The 17,490-nt window shown below is 45.3% G+C and overlaps 1 protein-coding gene across 1 annotated transcript in view; it reads right to left on the bottom strand.

Moving 5' to 3' along the window:
- Positions 1 to 12,296: 12,296 nt before the first annotated feature.
- The window catches only part of MSH2 (mutS homolog 2), a 223,791-nt gene continuing 218,597 nt past the window's right edge, over positions 12,297 to 17,490 (bottom strand). Inside the window, exons 15-16 of the mRNA XM_075338034.1 lie at positions 17,108 to 17,280; positions 12,297 to 12,596 (exon numbers count right to left, since the gene is read on the bottom strand). Of these exons, the coding sequence (XP_075194149.1) occupies positions 12,426 to 12,596; positions 17,108 to 17,280 (344 nt within the window). The 3' untranslated portion in view covers positions 12,297 to 12,425. The remainder of the gene's footprint in view (positions 12,597 to 17,107; positions 17,281 to 17,490) is intronic.

The following is a 17,490-nucleotide window of genomic DNA, read 5'->3' as shown; positions in this document are numbered from 1 at the left end:
TTGCATTTTTATATTGCCATTTTAAAAGATACATTTCCATGACAGAGAACTTCTTAAAGGGAATCTGTCAGGTCCCCAGTGCACCCCAAACCACGAGCAGTTTTGGGTGCATGTTTCTAATCCCTGCCTAACTGCCCCTGTATTTAGTAGCATAGATAAAGAGATCTTTAGAAAAAGTATTTCTAAAGATCCTTTATGAGATGCTAATGAGCCAGGGACTAGTCACAAGGGCAATAGTTTCCTGGCTTGTGGGCCCACTTAACATGACATCACGCCCCTGTGGGCGTGGTAAGCTTTACAAAGCCCAGCGTCATGGCAGCGCGATACAAAGCCCTGCATGTGCACAGCTTTGTAACCGTCAGCTTTCAGCTTTTTTGATGTCGGGTGTATGAGTTGCGGCTTCAAATAGGCTCACAGCCCATGATCTGAAGTCTTTTACTTGATTACTGCTTTTGAGCTATCACAACTGCACTGTATGAAAAGGTGTAATGATTGTTCAGATGTAAAAGGAGGTGTTTTGGTTCATTTCACCCAGAAATCGCTGCCACAAGTTTGTATTACCTCAGAAAAACCTCTAAAATGCATTAGGCTATGTTCATACAGGGCTTTTTTCCCTGGAAAAAAACCTTATCTTGAGGCAGGAAATCTCCTTTGAGTAGTCTGCATTTTTGGTAGGTTTAAGGCTACGTGCGCACATGTGTGGGTTCTGCACCGCACGCAGCGTATAAGTCACTGCATGTGCGTTTTGAAAGTTTGCTGACTGCAGAATTTGTGCGTGCTGGATGCTGCCTCTCCCATACACAGAGTGGAGAAAGCATCTAGAACGCACAAAAGAAGTGACCTGTTGCTTTTTACAACGCAGCGTTTTGGCAGCATGCAAAACGCTGCGTTATAAAACGCAACGTGCGGATGGAATTTGCACATTCATAGATTGTGCTGGGGAAGCAGGACGCATGCTTTTACGCTGCGATGCAGAACACAGCGTAAAAGCATGATAGTACGCAACAGGTGACTCGCCCACCCCAGGGCTATGGGACACCCGGTGCCGGGCCGGACTAGTCCGGGGGTAGTCAGTGGTGGCGGGGCCAGACTCCGTGGCCCTGGTGGGTGTCAGTTAAATATGGCTGGTGACTTGGGGTTTGTGTTCGTGACGCCACCTGTGGTATGCGGCTATTAAGCCGCCGCTGCTGTGTGAGGCCTCCGGGGTGATGACATGGCAGCAATGGTGGTACTGCTCCCCACAGGTGGAGCGGTGCCCCGGGGACACTGTTGGTGCTCGTGAGAGTCTATGGTGTTGTGTGGAAAACACGGTGCAGGGCCGACAGGCATGAAAGAAACAGGCACAAACAACAGTCTCTTTACCTTCTCCTCTTTTACTCCACAAACGGTTAGTCCTGGGAGACCGTTACAGGTGGTAGAGGGCTCCGGCCGGCCTGGAAGTAACTGAGCTGTCGTTTTGGCCAGATGAGTATGAGGCCTACTCCTGTTCTTTTCCCTTGCTGTGATAGAACCCTGCTCTCTGGATTTAGCAATGGCCCTCTTGCTGCTGGGACCGGTGGTACGTCCCTTTCCCTCTGTGGTAGGCTGCACAGGCCCTTTCTGGTGCTTCTCTGCTGGAGTCCACATCGGGCCCTGATGCTGCAGCTGTACCTTCGGGCGGTTTATGGGCCAGGTGCTTGCAGCTCTCCTGCCCTTCGGATTCGGCTACCACGGAGTATTTTAGGCCCTGGTGGCCACAGACTCCGATGTCCGAGTCTCTTCTTTGCTTCTCTGCTCCTCCTGCCTCACTGGGCCAAGCTGCTCCAGCTCTAGGCCCCAGTTCCACAGGACAGCACTACTCTGCGTCTGCTTCCTATCACTTCTCTCTACAGACTCAACACTAACTCCTCCCTCAGGCCAGACTTAAGGAATGCTCCCTGGAACTCCAGGTTCAGAGCTCCCCCTGCTGGTCTGAGGGAGAACTGCGTTGGATGTTAAACTTACTGGCCAATAGACCTCCAAATTACCTCCAGGCTCAGCATCAACCCTTTGGAGGGGCAATGCTGTTGTGGCAACCAGGTCCTGGGGCGCCACACAGGCGCACATACCCTTATAGTGGCATTTTTGGTGTGTTTTTTCTGCAAAATGGGTTGTATCAAAGAAAAAACGTTGCAAAAACGCTGCGAAGAATTGACATGCTTTTTCTTTGAAATCTGCAGCTGTGCCGCCCCCGTTCGAAGCAGCCGAGCTGCTCAGATCCGGGTTCGCTGTGGCTCGAGGGTCTCCGGACCAGGGGGTCGTGCAGCCACTCAAATGCAAGGGGGGATATTTACAGGGGTGTTGATATGTAGTTCGTGACACCACCCGTGGTGTATGGTAAATTGGGGGAGTACCGCCGCTGCGAGTACCCGGGGTGATGGAGTGGGGCAGCAAGGTGTTGTAACCCTCGACGGGTAGGGAGATGCCCCGGGACTCGGTGAGGGATTGCCGTGGGGTGCAGGGGTCACTCTCGTACTCACTCAGTTCATAAGCAGACACTGACAACTGGGTAAACCAAGTCTCTGGGTATCGCTGCCGCTGAGGGGAGCTTGTCCGGGTCCCGTCCCCAATAAGTGTTGCCTGGTGATCTGTGACCTGCCTCCTGGCACTTAGTTAGACTTCAACTTGGTGGCTCGGTAGTATGGAACTAGCCGGGCCCCGCTCCCTACTATGGCTAAGTATGGGAGCTTGCTCTCAGGGCTCACGCTTGGGATTTTCTGGACCGTTTTGGATTGGCAAGTCCTATCCCCCTCGTTGCGCTAACGCCCCGATTCTGGAGCGGGTGGGAACAGATCATAGAGGCTCCGTTCTCCTCAGGTGAATTGACGGGTTGCCTGAAGCTACTCCCCGACCTAGGGTCCGTGTACCCAGTCGTGCCTTTGGTCCCAGTCCGGTGATAGTGCTAGGCTGCCGGCCGTCCTCCTCGACAGGTCCGAGAACCTCGCCACAATCCCCTGCGACCGGGGGTCCGATTCCTGTAGCCTAGACCACAGTCTGCAACCTAGACAGCGCCTTAGGAGTCACTGCTCCAGACTTCCTCTGAGCTCCTCACAGCTCGAGGGCTACTTCCCAACCTCTTCTTCAACTTTCAGACTCGACTATCTACACTCATCACTTCCTCTCCCTGACCCCCCCAGGGGGGCAACTCTATTCCACTCAAGCCATCCACTGGTGTGTCTGGTGGCTGTGGTGCAGGGTGTATCTAGGATTTGATTTGCTGTTGGAGGCAACACCATTTAGTTAGGGACCCAGAACCAAGAGGGAAGTGGAATACTGCACGGAAGGGCAGCTTGTGCAGTACCCTGTGACGACCTGATAGTCCAGGGGCGTCACACAGCAAAAACCGAGGTATTAGACAAAACAGTCAGGAAAAAAAAATCTGTGTGTGTGTGAGATTTCAGAAATCTGACTTTGCTGGTACTATAAAATGAAAAACTGAAAAATAAGGAGCGCTGATAGTGTAATACCAACAGATCAGTGAGGTAGATCAGGAAAAATACACTCACCTGAAAAGGTTGTGAGATAGTCACAACCACTGATAGAGCATAGGATGAAGGCGTCTGCTGCAGCCCCACAAGGATGTGCATACAAATCAGAGTGAAGAGGGGGTTAAGGCCGCGCATCAGCCAAAATGAAGATGTAGCATGTTGATGTTATAAACGTATTCTTTTATTCCATCGGTCTACGCGTTTCGAGGATACACCTCTTCTTCAGGACCAGTGCATCAACAAAGTCAAGACTTTGTTGATGCACTGGTCCTGAAGAAGAGGTGTATCCTCGAAACGCGTAGACCGATGGAATAAAAGAATACGTTTATAACATCAACATGCTACATCTTCATTTTGGCTGATGCGCGGCCTTAACCCCCTCTTCACTCTGATTTGTATGCTGGTACTATAAAAAGTATTTTATTAGCATATTTACATAAATCCAAGGCAAATCTGCAACTAAAAAAATGCAGCAAAACTTAAAAAAAAGCCCCGTGTGAACATACCCTTACAGTTATGCATGCAAATTATGCTCTGTAACTCCGGTACACAGTATCTTGGTGATGGTTGCTTTGTGATTTTCCATGAAGTTGTGATTTTTCATGCTTTGCCTGTATCACGTCTCCTCAGGAGCTGCTACTCTCTGCCAGAGTCCAAACTAAAGTACTTTATTACATAAAACCAGGAAATATGTGAACGGGGACAATCTTGGAGTCTGACTGACTGGCAGCACTAAACATATGACAAATCGGTAAACTACTGTATTTTTCATTTTATAAGACACACCCTAAATTTAGACAAAGAAAAATAGTAAAAAAAAAAAAAAATTGGGGTGAAAATGAGGTCCATCTTATAATCTGGTGGTATCTTACCATAGGGTGGACAGGGGGCGGCAGTGGTGGTATAGAGGGTGTCATAGGGAGACAAAGGCGGTGGTAGAGTAGGTGCGGTGGGTGTCTCAGCTATGCTGCGGACGCTGTGAAGCAGAAGTCATTCTTGGTGTTTGTAGGTAAAAAATGGCAGTGGTGTGAGCTTCAACTAAATGGCACCCGGATTTGAAGTGTGCACAGATTGAGCTCTTGGTTTAATGAACAGCAAAGATCTCATCTGCGCACACACAACCTCTGGGCGCCATTTTCCTTAAGTCCGCTGCTGGAAGATCAAAGGGCCAGAGGTGGCGTGTGCGCAGATAAGATCTTGGCTTGTCATTGAGCCGCGAGTTCAATCTGTGCACGCACAGACTCCGGGCATCTTTTCTTTGAATCCTGCACCGTTGACATTCTTAAATTACTGGTGATGGCTCCTGCATCACCGCGACACCCGCAGCATCGCTCTACTCCAGTCACCACCATCTGACCTTACTCTACCGCACTCCTCCACCCACCGGTAAGCTACAACTGGATTATAAGATATACCCCCCCATTTTCCTCCCAAATTTCTGGGAGAAAAAGTGAGTTATATAATCAGAAAAATACTGTATATACTGCTCGGCAGTCATTTAATAGGTTGTTTACACAGAGTGATCTGTAATAGATGTGCCATGGCTCTTGACATTGAGAGTCTAATTATCAAGGTCGTGTCTCTGTTATAAGAGTAACAGGTTATGGGTCTGAGTCTCACTTTGCCTGGGGAGACTCTGCAGCTTTAAATATAGTTTCCTTTCTTTCAGCAGGCTGAGGGTTAATGTCTGCGTTCCTTGACAGTGTGGCGCCCCTGAGGCTTCCGTCGCCACAGGTCATTGCACCCCATCCACCGGTGTGATGTCCCATTCTGGGTGAGGAAAGGAGCGAACACCTGTCCCCTGGTAAATCTACACTACACCCATTGCTAGGAACACACTGGGACCAGGGATTGTGGCAGTTACCCTCCCATGCTGCATGCTGGGAGGGGCCGTAAGACCCATCTCTGCTCCTATAGGGTAGAACAGAGCAACTGGGGAGGTGGGAGGAGCAATCAGAGAGCAGACAAAGAAAGGAAGGTCTAGTTTAGTTAGTTGAAGTCGGAGAGAGAGTGGGGAAGGAGGAGGAGGCCTGCCGGAGGCAGGCAAGGAGGAGAAGAGAAAGGAAACAGAGCTCCAAGTCAGTCAGGAGCTGAGAAGAAGAAAGAGACGCTTCCTGGTGAAGATCCTGGGACTCAGAGGGTCCAGGTGACACCAAGCAGAGAAAAGAAGGGATTCCAGGGCCATGGATAGCTGTAGAGCTGTTGTGGCCTACTCCACAGGAACATCGGTGGAGGGATCAAGCTGCAACAGGGGACGGTCCCTAGAAACCGGAGGAGTGCAAAATCATCTCCAAACAGTAAAAACCGAGGCCCAGGGAAAGTTGTAAACTCCCCGGGCCACAGCCCACAGCAGAACCTCTAGAAAGGGGATAATCATCCGACAGGTGACTCCCCAGCCTGGAGGCTGTAGTGGAGGCCAAGCCAGGTTCAACCTACAGAGGCAAGGCTAAGGAAGACAGCTGAAGACAGACACTTAAGGGAAGGGTACCGGCTTTTACTCCCAGAAACGGCGGAGGTCCCTGACAGTGGTCCCAGCAGTCCAAGGGTTCCTGCAGGACTGTGACAAGAATTGTGAGTAAAGAACTTGAAACTGCACCCTTGGAGTTGCCTCTGTTATTTCAGCTGCATAGACACTCACAAGCACCAACTGTGCCCCGGGGCATTGCTCCACCTGTGGGGAGTAGTACCACCATTGCTGCCATATCATCCCCCGGAGGCCTCGTACAGCAGCGGCGGCTTACTAGCCGCATACCACAGTTGGCGTCACGAACACAAACTTTAATTCATAAGCCACATAGTCTACTGACACCCACCAGGGCCACGGAGCCGGGCCCAGCCACCACTGACTACCACCGGACTAGTCCGGCCCGGCATCGGGTGTCCCACAGACCTGGGGTGGGCGAGTCAACAGCAAGCATGCCATTACCTTTCCCAGGTGTTTCGTGTTTGGGGCCACACCCAGCTTCCAGCAGAGGGTGCCGGTTATTCTCATTGCCATTGGGATGCGGACACCCTCTGTTGAAGTTGCTGTAGTGGCTGCAGTCTTGGTTCTGACTGCAGAAGTCTGTTGTAGTGTTTTCCCCTCGTCTGTCTTCCATTCCTAGTGTTTCAGTGCAGCGGTGAGGCTAACGTCTTTCACCTGCCCACTCCCTAGCCCTAGAACGCATACCTGGGGCCTCGCAGGCCTGCTAGGTTACTTGTTTTCTATGGCCTCTTTCACACGCACGTGCCTCCAGTACGTGTTTGACAGTTTTCTCACGTACCGGAGAAACACACACTTAGACCTATGTATTTCTATGGTTTTGGACACACTTAAGTATTTTCGCACGGAACGTGTGTCCGTTCCGTACTTACGTGTGACTGTGTGTTTCTCAAGGCAACATGTCAGTTTTCTCTCCGGCCGCACGGGTGTCACACGGAACGCAAACGTGTCACACGTAATGCATTCGGACCACACTGATGTGTTCCGTGTGACACGCACCGGAGAAAAGACATGTGTCTGTGAGAAAACCCCCCCAAACCTTTACTCACCTTCTCCTGCCCTGTCTCTGCCGCTGCTGTCACTTGCTGCCGACTGCCGCTCATTATGCTAATTGAATATTCACTTCACTGCGGCCAGAAGCAGCAGCAGCGGGGAGTCGGCAGGCCAGGAGACCAAAGATCAGCACCACGGACAGCGATGCCAGGGACAGGTGAGCAGAAAGTTCCCGTTCTCTGTGTGTTATCATGGATAACACATGGAGAGCACACATGTGCCATACACACGGCACACAGAGGTCAATACGCACCTTTGACACGTCCGTGAAAAACGTGAGTGATTTTCACAGACGTGTAAAAGAGGCCTAAGGTAGATTTCTATGGTTGCACGTTCTAGAGCTAGCCAGGGACTATCGTAGGGTAATCTCAAGGCTTCAGGTTCCTGCTCGGTGACAGGTGAGGAACCTGTACAGGGACTGCCTAGGAGTGCAGGTTACAGCGCCAGGTAAGTGGAGGAGGTGCCCATCTTCCCTCTCAATAGGGCCCACCATTGTTAAATGTGCTCCCGGTGTACCCGTTTATCGTGGTGTTCGCTCTGTTGTGTGTCTTGGCCAACGCCATACTCGCCCCTAAGCTGTGCGTGACACCAGTTTACAACCAGATAAACGAGCGGTTTGCTCAAAGGTCGAGAGATTAGCAACCTGTTTACCCTGACAGATTATCGTGAAACAAGCACTCTTAATCGTTCAATGAAAAAGCACCCTTATCAAATGCTTCTGACACCCCCTCTACAACCCATAAGAGAAGAGGTCCGATATCCTCTCAGCGTTCCAGAACCTGCCTGCTGTGTATCAGATCCAGGAAACGGCATTAGTGTGCAAATTGAGAAAACACACAAGTATTTATCTGGAATACGCATGTGCACCCGCTAAGTAACAAAAGAACACAAATAACCAAACCAATTACCTGTCCTCAGTGCAAGAAGATACACCACTGCTTTTCTAAATTTAGCATGTAAGAAATTCTGTGAATGGCTCTATTAATTTTGCGAATATGAATTATAAATGATGTATCAAATGTACAACTATTTATTAGCAAATTATACGCAATCATGCTATAAATATATGAAGAGGACTTCCTAAATTAAATTGCTTAACACATTTTATGAATACCTATCTACCGTGTTTTTCCAAAAATAAGACTATTTTAAACTTTTTTTTTTTGTCCCGAAAAAAGTGTTAGGGGAAACACTGTTGAGGGTAAGTTTACCCCCCTCAAAAAAAGCAGACTCCCCATGAGACTCATACCAGACCCCAGACATCTGCGTGGCTCCCAAGTCCTTCAGTGATCTTCGGTGGGCGCTCCCAGCACGCCATCCTCTCCTGCTTCTGGCCCGCACACGCACACACGCACACACACGCGCGCACACACGCGCGCACACACACACACGCACGCACGCGCGCACACACACGCACTATATTTTACATTTATCTATATATAGATATCAGATTGCTCACACACACACCACATCCGGCGATACACATTGCTTCCAACCAGCAGGGGAAGATTGGACGCAGTACAGTGGAGTGCATGGAGGGCTCGGAGATGGAATGCCTCTGTGTTCCACTGAGTCCCAGGATTCTCTGCTGACCAGAAGCAATTGGTATCACTGGATGTGGTGAATGTGTACGATCTGATGTCTGATTGTGGGTGTGCGATCTGATATGTGTGGGTGTGCGTTCCACCGCAGGTCCTCACGTACGGCGTCTGGCGAGTATGATTGTGGGGTCTTCTTTCTTCTCTCTTTTGGGGGTGTCTGCTTTCTATAATGAAGTGTCCTGCAGTATTCTTTAACTTTTGTAGCTTGCATGCACACTTCATATTGAACCGCGACTAGGGTTATTTTTGAGGTAGGGCTTATATTTAAGCCTTGCTCCGAAGAGACCGAAAATTCCTGCAAGGCCTAATTTTTCGTTGAAGGCTTATTTTTGGAAAAACATGGTATCAGTATTAATACAGATCTTTCATATGAATTATTTTGTCATTTTTAATACAGTCAATACTGCTCAATTTTAAAATTGAGCAGTATTGACTATTAAAAATGACAAAATAATTCATATGAAAGATCTGTATTAATACTGATACCATGTTTTTCCAAAAATAAGCCTTCAACGAAAAATCCATCAACAATCATGTTATACATGACCCCAAAATCAAATGACATACTATTCGCTATATTAAATATGCATATACATGCTAACATTTTGCATGACCTCCTATACCATTAATTTACTTACAAAATTCTCAAAAACAGAAATGCACTTACTGTACTTAGGGGGGAAAAAAACAAAACAAAAAACAAAAGACATGCATATTTTATGTCATGTGGTCATGCCCTAGAACAAGCAAATGGAGTTACATGAATGTGTTTGGCCCCTGCAAAATTACAATGGTGAAGTGGACAGACAAGTATTCTATGGGAAATTTACTATAGGTAACAACTGAAGTTTTCCCAGTAACTTAGATGATGACGCTCTGTCCCTGCACTATACATTTCCTTTGGCAGCTACAGGCACAGTAGATTGCAGACTGCGTGGAATCATAAGACTATATGAAATCAGCAGGGAAAGGCCCCCAGGGTGCTCAGTTAAAGTTTTTAGCAGCACAACCTGGGAAAAAAGCATTAAAAACATGTTTGAAATAGCTCATTTATCTCAGCTTTGCCTACAGCTGGCATATGCTTATCTTTCTATATGCAAAAATGACAAATGTTCAATGTTCACACAATAGTTAGCGCTGCCATTTTCTGCATTGCAATATATTGATTATTTAACCACCTTCAGCTTGATCTCAAGCCATGGCGCCTTGATGGATGAACACTGTAGGAAGATCATTCTTGTGCAGCCTAAATAGGTCCTCCAGGGTCCTCTCCGCCATTATCTTGATTGTATCAAGCCATCGGTTAGCTGGTCTTCCTCTTTGCCTTGTTCCTTCTTTTCTTCCAACCATGATGTTCTTCTCCAGTGATTGCTCGCTTCGCATTTGTCCTAAGCAGGCAACCATAGCTTGGTGGATCTTTGCTTCGAGTGAGATGCCTGGCTTGATTTGTTGCAAAATTAATTTGTTCTTCTTGCCATCCAAGGTATTGATAACATCCTTCCCCAGCACCACATTTCAAAGGTGTTCATTCGTCTTCCAAGGTTTTGCATCCCTATGTTACCACGGAAAAGACCAGACTATGTACGAGCAGTTACTTATGATTAAGGCTTCTTTTTTGTTTTCATTATTAAGTCCAAAACACGTTAAGACTTCCTATGACCTGAACTTTCCATCTGCGGTCTTCATATATGGATTTTAAAATGTATTAATAAAGGAAAAGGATTTTTTACCCTATTTTTGGAATTGGTGCTGGATCCAAACCCCCCCCCCCCCTTTCTCGTTCATTATGTTCGAGCAGTGTCTTGTTCACCAGTGAAATTTTCCTCGATTTAAAGACCTGGTCCAGTGATTTCATTATTGATTTGCCATAGCTATTTTTCTATTGACTTCTGCTGTCATCGCTGCATTTTGTGTGATCATTGATCAGAATAGGTTGGAGTCCTTCACAACTTCCAGTTAGTCGCTGCCCTCCTCAAATGTGTCCCGGTTGTACCTGGCAGTAGTCAATATCTTTGATTGCAAAATGTCTACTTCTCTTGATTTCCATAGATGGGGTTGAGCATAAAAAAAAGTTTTGCAGGATCCTGGACCAGCAACCACATTGATAGTGTGTGGTTACTGTTTCAGAGCACTGTGAAGCTATTGCTGGTGACTCTTCTAATTAGTAGGAAAATCATGTTTTTTCCTGAAGTTGACATAAAATAACAGCAAAACGTGAGGCCATCATTAATTGTAGCCACTTCCTTAAGATACAGATCAAACTCAACATTGGACCCATTAGGTTGCGGCTGCTTTCCTGCCTGACATTGGAGCAGACTTTAAAGTGAAACTGTCAGGTCCAATGTGCATCCATAACCACGAGCAGTTCTAGGTGCATATTGCTAATCCCTGCCTAACTGTCCCAGCATATAATAGCATATGTAATGAGATCTTTAGAAAAGGTATTTCTAAAGATCCTTTATGATATGCTAATGAGTGAGGAGGACTAGTCACAGAGGCGTTATTTCCCTCGATTACTCTGCCCTCTTAGCATGTTAGCACTCCCACAGGGTGTGCTAATTTGCTATTCAATGTCCATTACCCAGCCTCATCAGTGGTGACGCGCGTACCTGTGTCCGTTGTCACCGTCTCAAATGCTGGGATTAGGATCAGTGTGCATGATCAGAAGTCCCAGCACTTCCGGTCATGCACACTAGACCTCGCTGAAGCCAGGATGCGTACACCCAGCTTCAAAGTGCGTATGACCGAAAGTGCCGGGAGTTCTGATCAAGAAGCACTGAACCTAAACCCAGCATCTGAGGTGGTGACAATAGACACAGGTACCCTCGTCACCACTGATGACGCTAGGCACTGGGCATTGAATAGCATGTTAGCACACCCTTCTGGGCGTGCTAACATGCTAAGAGGGCGGACTAGTCGGGGGAGATAACGCTCTTGTGACTGGTCCCTGCCCTCATTAGCATATCATAAAGGATCTTTAAAAATACCTTTTCTAAAGATCCCTTTATCTATACTAGTGTATAAAGGGACAGTTAGGCAGGAATTAGAAATATGCACCCAGAACTACTCGTGGCTCTGGGTGCATACTGCAGCTGACAGATTCCCTTTAATAATCGCGTCCGTCTGTGAAGAAGATGCCCAACTGGTGGTAAGTGCAAGGTGGCATCATGGGGACGGGATAGCATTGTGGCTATAAGGAAAGAGGGTAAATGATGTAGAAAAAAGGAGAAAATACCTGGTTTGCAAAATGTTGAGGCGCCTCACAAATGTAAGAAACCTTTATTGTAGGCCAAGAGAGGATGGAAAAAAGTAAGGAAAGAAGACGATTACAATCAGAAATGACATCAGGGCTGCAAAAGGCAACAAATACAGCTTGAACACTGTGGAAAGTATTTCAGCACTCATCCCCTTTACCTGCGCGAGTAAAAACATCCTATAATTTACAAATCCTGATAAGCTTTATGCGGAGTAAAATAAAAATATATTTTCCCTCTTTTATAGTATAGTTTATTTTTCTAAAGTTTCTTTTAAAGTTTCTTTCTAAATCTTTTCTAGTAAAAATCAGCCATGTGTCCGTCATCTCATATAATATGTAAAATATGGCTTTTTGGATAACACAAGGCAACAGTATAGAGATCCAAAAAAAAACAAAAGTAAAAAAAAAAAATCTTTATTTTTTCCTTTACAGTAGAGCAGCACACGTCGTTATAATCTACAGTATTACAGCTGAAACTACAGCCAGATATATACATTTCCCGGACCCCGAGCCTTCCCCGCTGGGGTTCAGGCAACTGTCTTCGCACGGGAAATAACTTCATTTACAAAACCGTTATTCTTTGCCAGAATGTCCGCCTTTAGCCGATTGAGCCGGACTTTTAGGTCCTCGTCAGACATTTCAGTCAGTGACAGAGTTTTGATTTTGGAAAGGAAGTCCTGAATGATCTTCTCACCTTCCTGTAAAGAGGGACAATGTCAGTTTAGAAAACCATCTGCAACAATGCAAAAGAAGTGCTACCAAAATTTTGGAGCAATTACGGCACAAGTCACACGACATCTTTTCTCCATGTTAGGGTACTTTCACACTTGCGTTTTTTTTGTTCCGTTACAATTCGCCCTTTTGGAAAACAGCGGAATCCGTTAACGGATTCCGCTGTTTCCCATAGACTTGCATAGATGACGGATTGTGCCAAAAGGACCTGCGTTGCTTCCGCTGGCCGACGGTGCGTTGCTTCCGCCGAGCGGAAGCAACGCTGAATGTAACGTTAAATGTTTGCGTTAAAATGACGCCAAGCAGCAGATTCCGTTGCTTCCGTTAAAATTTATAATGGCTCCCTATGGTAGCGGATTCCGTTGCAAAGTGCTTTACAACGGAATCCGCCGCTGGATTCCGCTAATTTCTATTGAGCATGCCCAGAATGAAAAAAATGGAAAAAAATAAAAAAAAAGGAGCCGACGCATTCCGTTAGACTGACGCCTAACGGACGCCAAACTGATGCAACGAGTCCGTTATTTCACAGGAATCAGCTAACGGATTCTTGTGAAATAACGGATTAGTAGCATCTGTTGACACCACAAATATAACGGATGCGTCAAAACGACGCAGCAACGGACCCAGCGGATTTCACCCAACTTAAGTGTGAAACTAGCCTAAAAGAGAATCTATCACCAGATTTTTGCTACCACATCTAGAGCAGCATGTGTAGGCGAAGAGACCCCGATTCCAGCGACGTGTCATTTACTGGGCTGCTTGCTGCAGTTATGATAAAATCACAGCTTTCCTTGCTGCAGACCTAGCAGTGTTCTGAAGCCCTGCCCACACCACTGATTGGCCGCTTTCTGTGTACACTGTGCATAGGCAGAAAGCTGCCAATCCGTGATGGGGGCGGGGTTATACACAGCTTATGAATATGGAGAACTACATAGCAGCAGGTGTACTACACCTCTAAACTCCTGATGAATACAAACGGATTTTATTAAAACTACAAGAAGCCCAGTAAGTGACATCACTGGAATCAGGGTCTCTGTCTCTACATTACGCTCCTGTTAGATTAGGTGGCCAAATCCTGGTGACAGATAGTCTTTAAGCAAGTCATTTAATTGTATGAAAGCAAGCAAGCAAGTCACCCAGGCTTAATTCATGACTTAGTTGTGCCCAAAATTCCGACACAAAACTGCTTGAAATACATTTTAGTGCAAATTGTAGTTGGCAAAAGCTTGTAAATTTCACACAGAAAAATGTGCAAAGATTAGCCGGGAGGGGACACGATCAATACAAGCCAACAAATTCATCCTAATTCACGCCACAAAAGGCTATGTAAATTACAGAAATATACGAACGCTTCTGACTGGAGGAAATATTTCAGTAGCTGAAAGACACCCTAAATTCAGAAAGGGGCATATATCTCAGTTAATTTGGCACATCTTCCGCCAACAAAAAATGTATTTTTTTTTTATTTATTTATTTATTTCACTACAAATTGATCCTGGTGCGTTTTCCTTACATAGAACCAAATCACCAGGATTTTCCCATATAATGTACAGACCGTGATATACTGGCGCTAGGATGGTGAATCCAACCCTACCTTCATTTTAGAGATTGGATATTTGACTGCAGAAAAAAACATTATCAAAGGTCCAGAAATGAGTCCATAGGTTAAGTGGCATGTGTATCTGGGTGGGATTTTGTGGGTCGGGTCTTCAGTAATGTCTCCTTCCCTCTGTTTAAATTTTTCGCTGCCGCGATTATCACTATGTCCGGCACATAAGTATTATTATCAAGATTTTCTCCAAATCTTCAATAAAACGGCGCCTGCAATCAGAACATGCGCATACCGCAATCTCGGGCACCATTTTACTGAGGACAATGTAGAGATGACTATGAACCGTGGCAGCGCATGCGCTGATCAAAAAAAAAAGTTCAATCTGCCCATGTGCTGCCACGGCTCATATTCGTCTCCAGTGTGTCTTCAATAAAATGGCACCGAAAATCACAGTGTGTGTATGCGCCGATTTCTGCACCATTTTATTGAAGAGTTGGAGAAAAACCTGAAAATAATACTGCGCATGCGCCGGCCACGGTGTTAATCACGGCGGCAGAGGGGAGGCAAACAGGCAGGGGAGGAATCGTTAATGAAGACCCGACCCACAATGTAACACCCCAATGCACACGCTCACAAAAAACCCCCACAAAAAACAATTTTCCTCATCTATACAAAAATTTAAAGACAGTGGTAAGAGTGCAATTTAATGCTAAAGTAACCGGAGAGTAGCCGGCTCACCACACAGCCTGCAGTCCTCCGGAGCATGAAGCATGGAGTTAAAATTATAAATTTTATTTATTCATTTTAAAATCATGCTATAAATCCAGATGATATCCATGTAGAGTAACCGACTTGTTTTCGATGCATGTAGAACCTTTAGTCATTGTGCTACTGCACCAAAAACGCAATGGTTGTATAGTATGATTTGGTTGGCATATCATTTGGTTGTATAGTATGATTTGGTTGGCATGTCATTTGGTTGTATAGTATGATTTGGTTGGCATATCATTTGGTTGTATAGTATGATTTGATTGGCATATCATTTGGTTGTATAGTATGATTTGGTTGGCATGTCATTTGGTTGTATAGTATGATTTGGTTGGCATATCATTTGGTTGTATAGTATGATTTGGTTGGCATATCATTTGGTTGTATAGTATGATTTGATTGGCATATCATTTGGTTGTATAGTATAATTTGGTTGGCATATCATTTGGTTGTATAGTATGATTTGATTGGCATATCATTTGGTTGTATAGTATGATTTGTTTGGCATATCATTTGGTTGTATAGTATGATTTGTTTGGCATGTCATTTGGTTGTATAGTATGATTTGGTTGGCATATCATTTGGTTGTATAGTATGATTTGGTTGGCATATCATTTGGTTGTATAGTATGATTTGGTTGGCATATCATTTGGTTGTATAGTATGATTTGGTTGGCATATCATTTGGTTGTATAGTATGATTTGATTGGCATATCATTTGGTTGTATAGTATGATTTGATTGGCATATCATTTGGTTGTATAGTATGATTTGTTTGGCATATCATTTGGTTGTATAGTATGATTTGTTTGGCATGTCATTTGGTTGTATAGTATGATTTGGTTGGCATATCATTTGGTTGTATAGTATAATTTGGTTGGCATATCATTTGGTTGTATAGTATGATTTGGTTGGCATATCATTTGGTTGTATAGTATGATTTGTTTGGCATATCATTTGGTTGTATAGTATGATTTGGTTGGCATATCATTTGGTTGTATAGTATGATTTGATTGGCATATCATTTGGTTGTATAGTATGATTTGTTTGGCATATCATTTGGTTGTATAGTATGATTTGTTTGGCATATCATTTGGTTGTATAGTATAATTTGGTTGGCATATCATTTGGTTGTATAGTATGATTTGGTTGGCATATCATTTGGTTGTATAGTATGATTTGATTGGCATATCATTTGGTTGTATAGTATGATTTGATTGGCATATCATTTGGTTGTATAGTATGATTTGGTTGGGATATCATTTGGTTGTATAGTATGATTTGGTTGGCATATCATTTGGTTGTATAGTATGATTTGATTGGCATATCATTTGGTTGTATAGTATGATTTGGTTGGCATATCATTTGGTTGTATAGTATGATTTTAAATTTGGTAAAATGTATGGTTTTAACTCTGAATCTATCGCCTACTCCTTAAAGAGGTTGACCACTACTTTTACATTGATGGATATTTTAGAAGAGGTCATCAATGTTTGATCGGCAGGGGTCTGACGCCCCGCACCCCCGCCGATCAGCTGTTGTTCCCGGCGGACAGAAATACTCAGTAGTGGGGCGGCTATGTCTTCTGATAGTGACCACATCCAGGTACTGTACATCCTCCTCCCATTCTACTCAATAGGAGGCAGATGTGGAGTACCCGGCCAAGGCCACCGTCAGAAGGTGAAGCAGCGCCAGAACTGAGCATTTCCAGCTACCCGCTGCCAAGACAGAGATCGGCGGGGGTGTGGGGTGTTGGACACCGAGTGAGGAGACATTGTTGACCTATCCTAAGGATAGGCCATCAATGTAAAAGTAGTGGACAACTCCTTTAAGCGGTTTAAAACTAAACACAAGTTGCTTAAAGAGAATCTATCTTCAGGATTTCACAACCCCAAACTATTGATATGCCCAAGTAGCTCTTTCACAGACAAGTCCAGCAATATCGTTACATGACAGGTCTGTTCCTCCATTACTGAAAAATCAGTGTGCTGGGGTAGATCTAAAGCCTCGGTCACGCCAGCTCTATTTCCCGCCCACCTCCACCTGCTGCTTGGCTGACCATCTCCTTTGTCTGAAGTCACACAGCAAAGAGGCAGTCAGTCCAGGTGGCAGTACCAAATTATGCTAAAAATTGATAAAATGTCAGCCATGCCACAAACCTCTTTCTCTAAGTAACGCTTCTTACAGACTGGTTCGTCCTCATTGTCACCGCCGCTTCCAACAAACTGGAATTCTTCTAGCTCCAAGGCCTTGGCTTTGGCATTTTCGATCACGTGTTTTGGGAAGTTGGCCAGCTCTGCTACATGTATCCCAAAACTCTGGTCACAAACACCTGAGTAATACAAAAATGGTAAATCAAAGGTGAAACAGGTCACGCTCCAATATAACATCACCACTCCAAACTCTTCTATCCTTCATTCAGTAAAATTGAACCACCATTAGTAATGCGCTTTTCTCACAAAAGGGACTCTCAGGGCGGTGGAAAAAGGAAACGACTGCCAAAGTTTTATTTAAAGAGTCAACACCCAAATGACTCTCCTCA

The sequence above is a fragment of the Anomaloglossus baeobatrachus genome, chromosome 3 (genome assembly GCF_048569485.1).
Source record: "Anomaloglossus baeobatrachus isolate aAnoBae1 chromosome 3, aAnoBae1.hap1, whole genome shotgun sequence".
Classification (NCBI taxonomy): Eukaryota; Metazoa; Chordata; class Amphibia; order Anura; family Aromobatidae; genus Anomaloglossus; species Anomaloglossus baeobatrachus.
The sequence above is the reverse complement of the archived record's forward strand: the minus strand, read 5'-3'. Positions and strand labels throughout refer to the sequence as shown.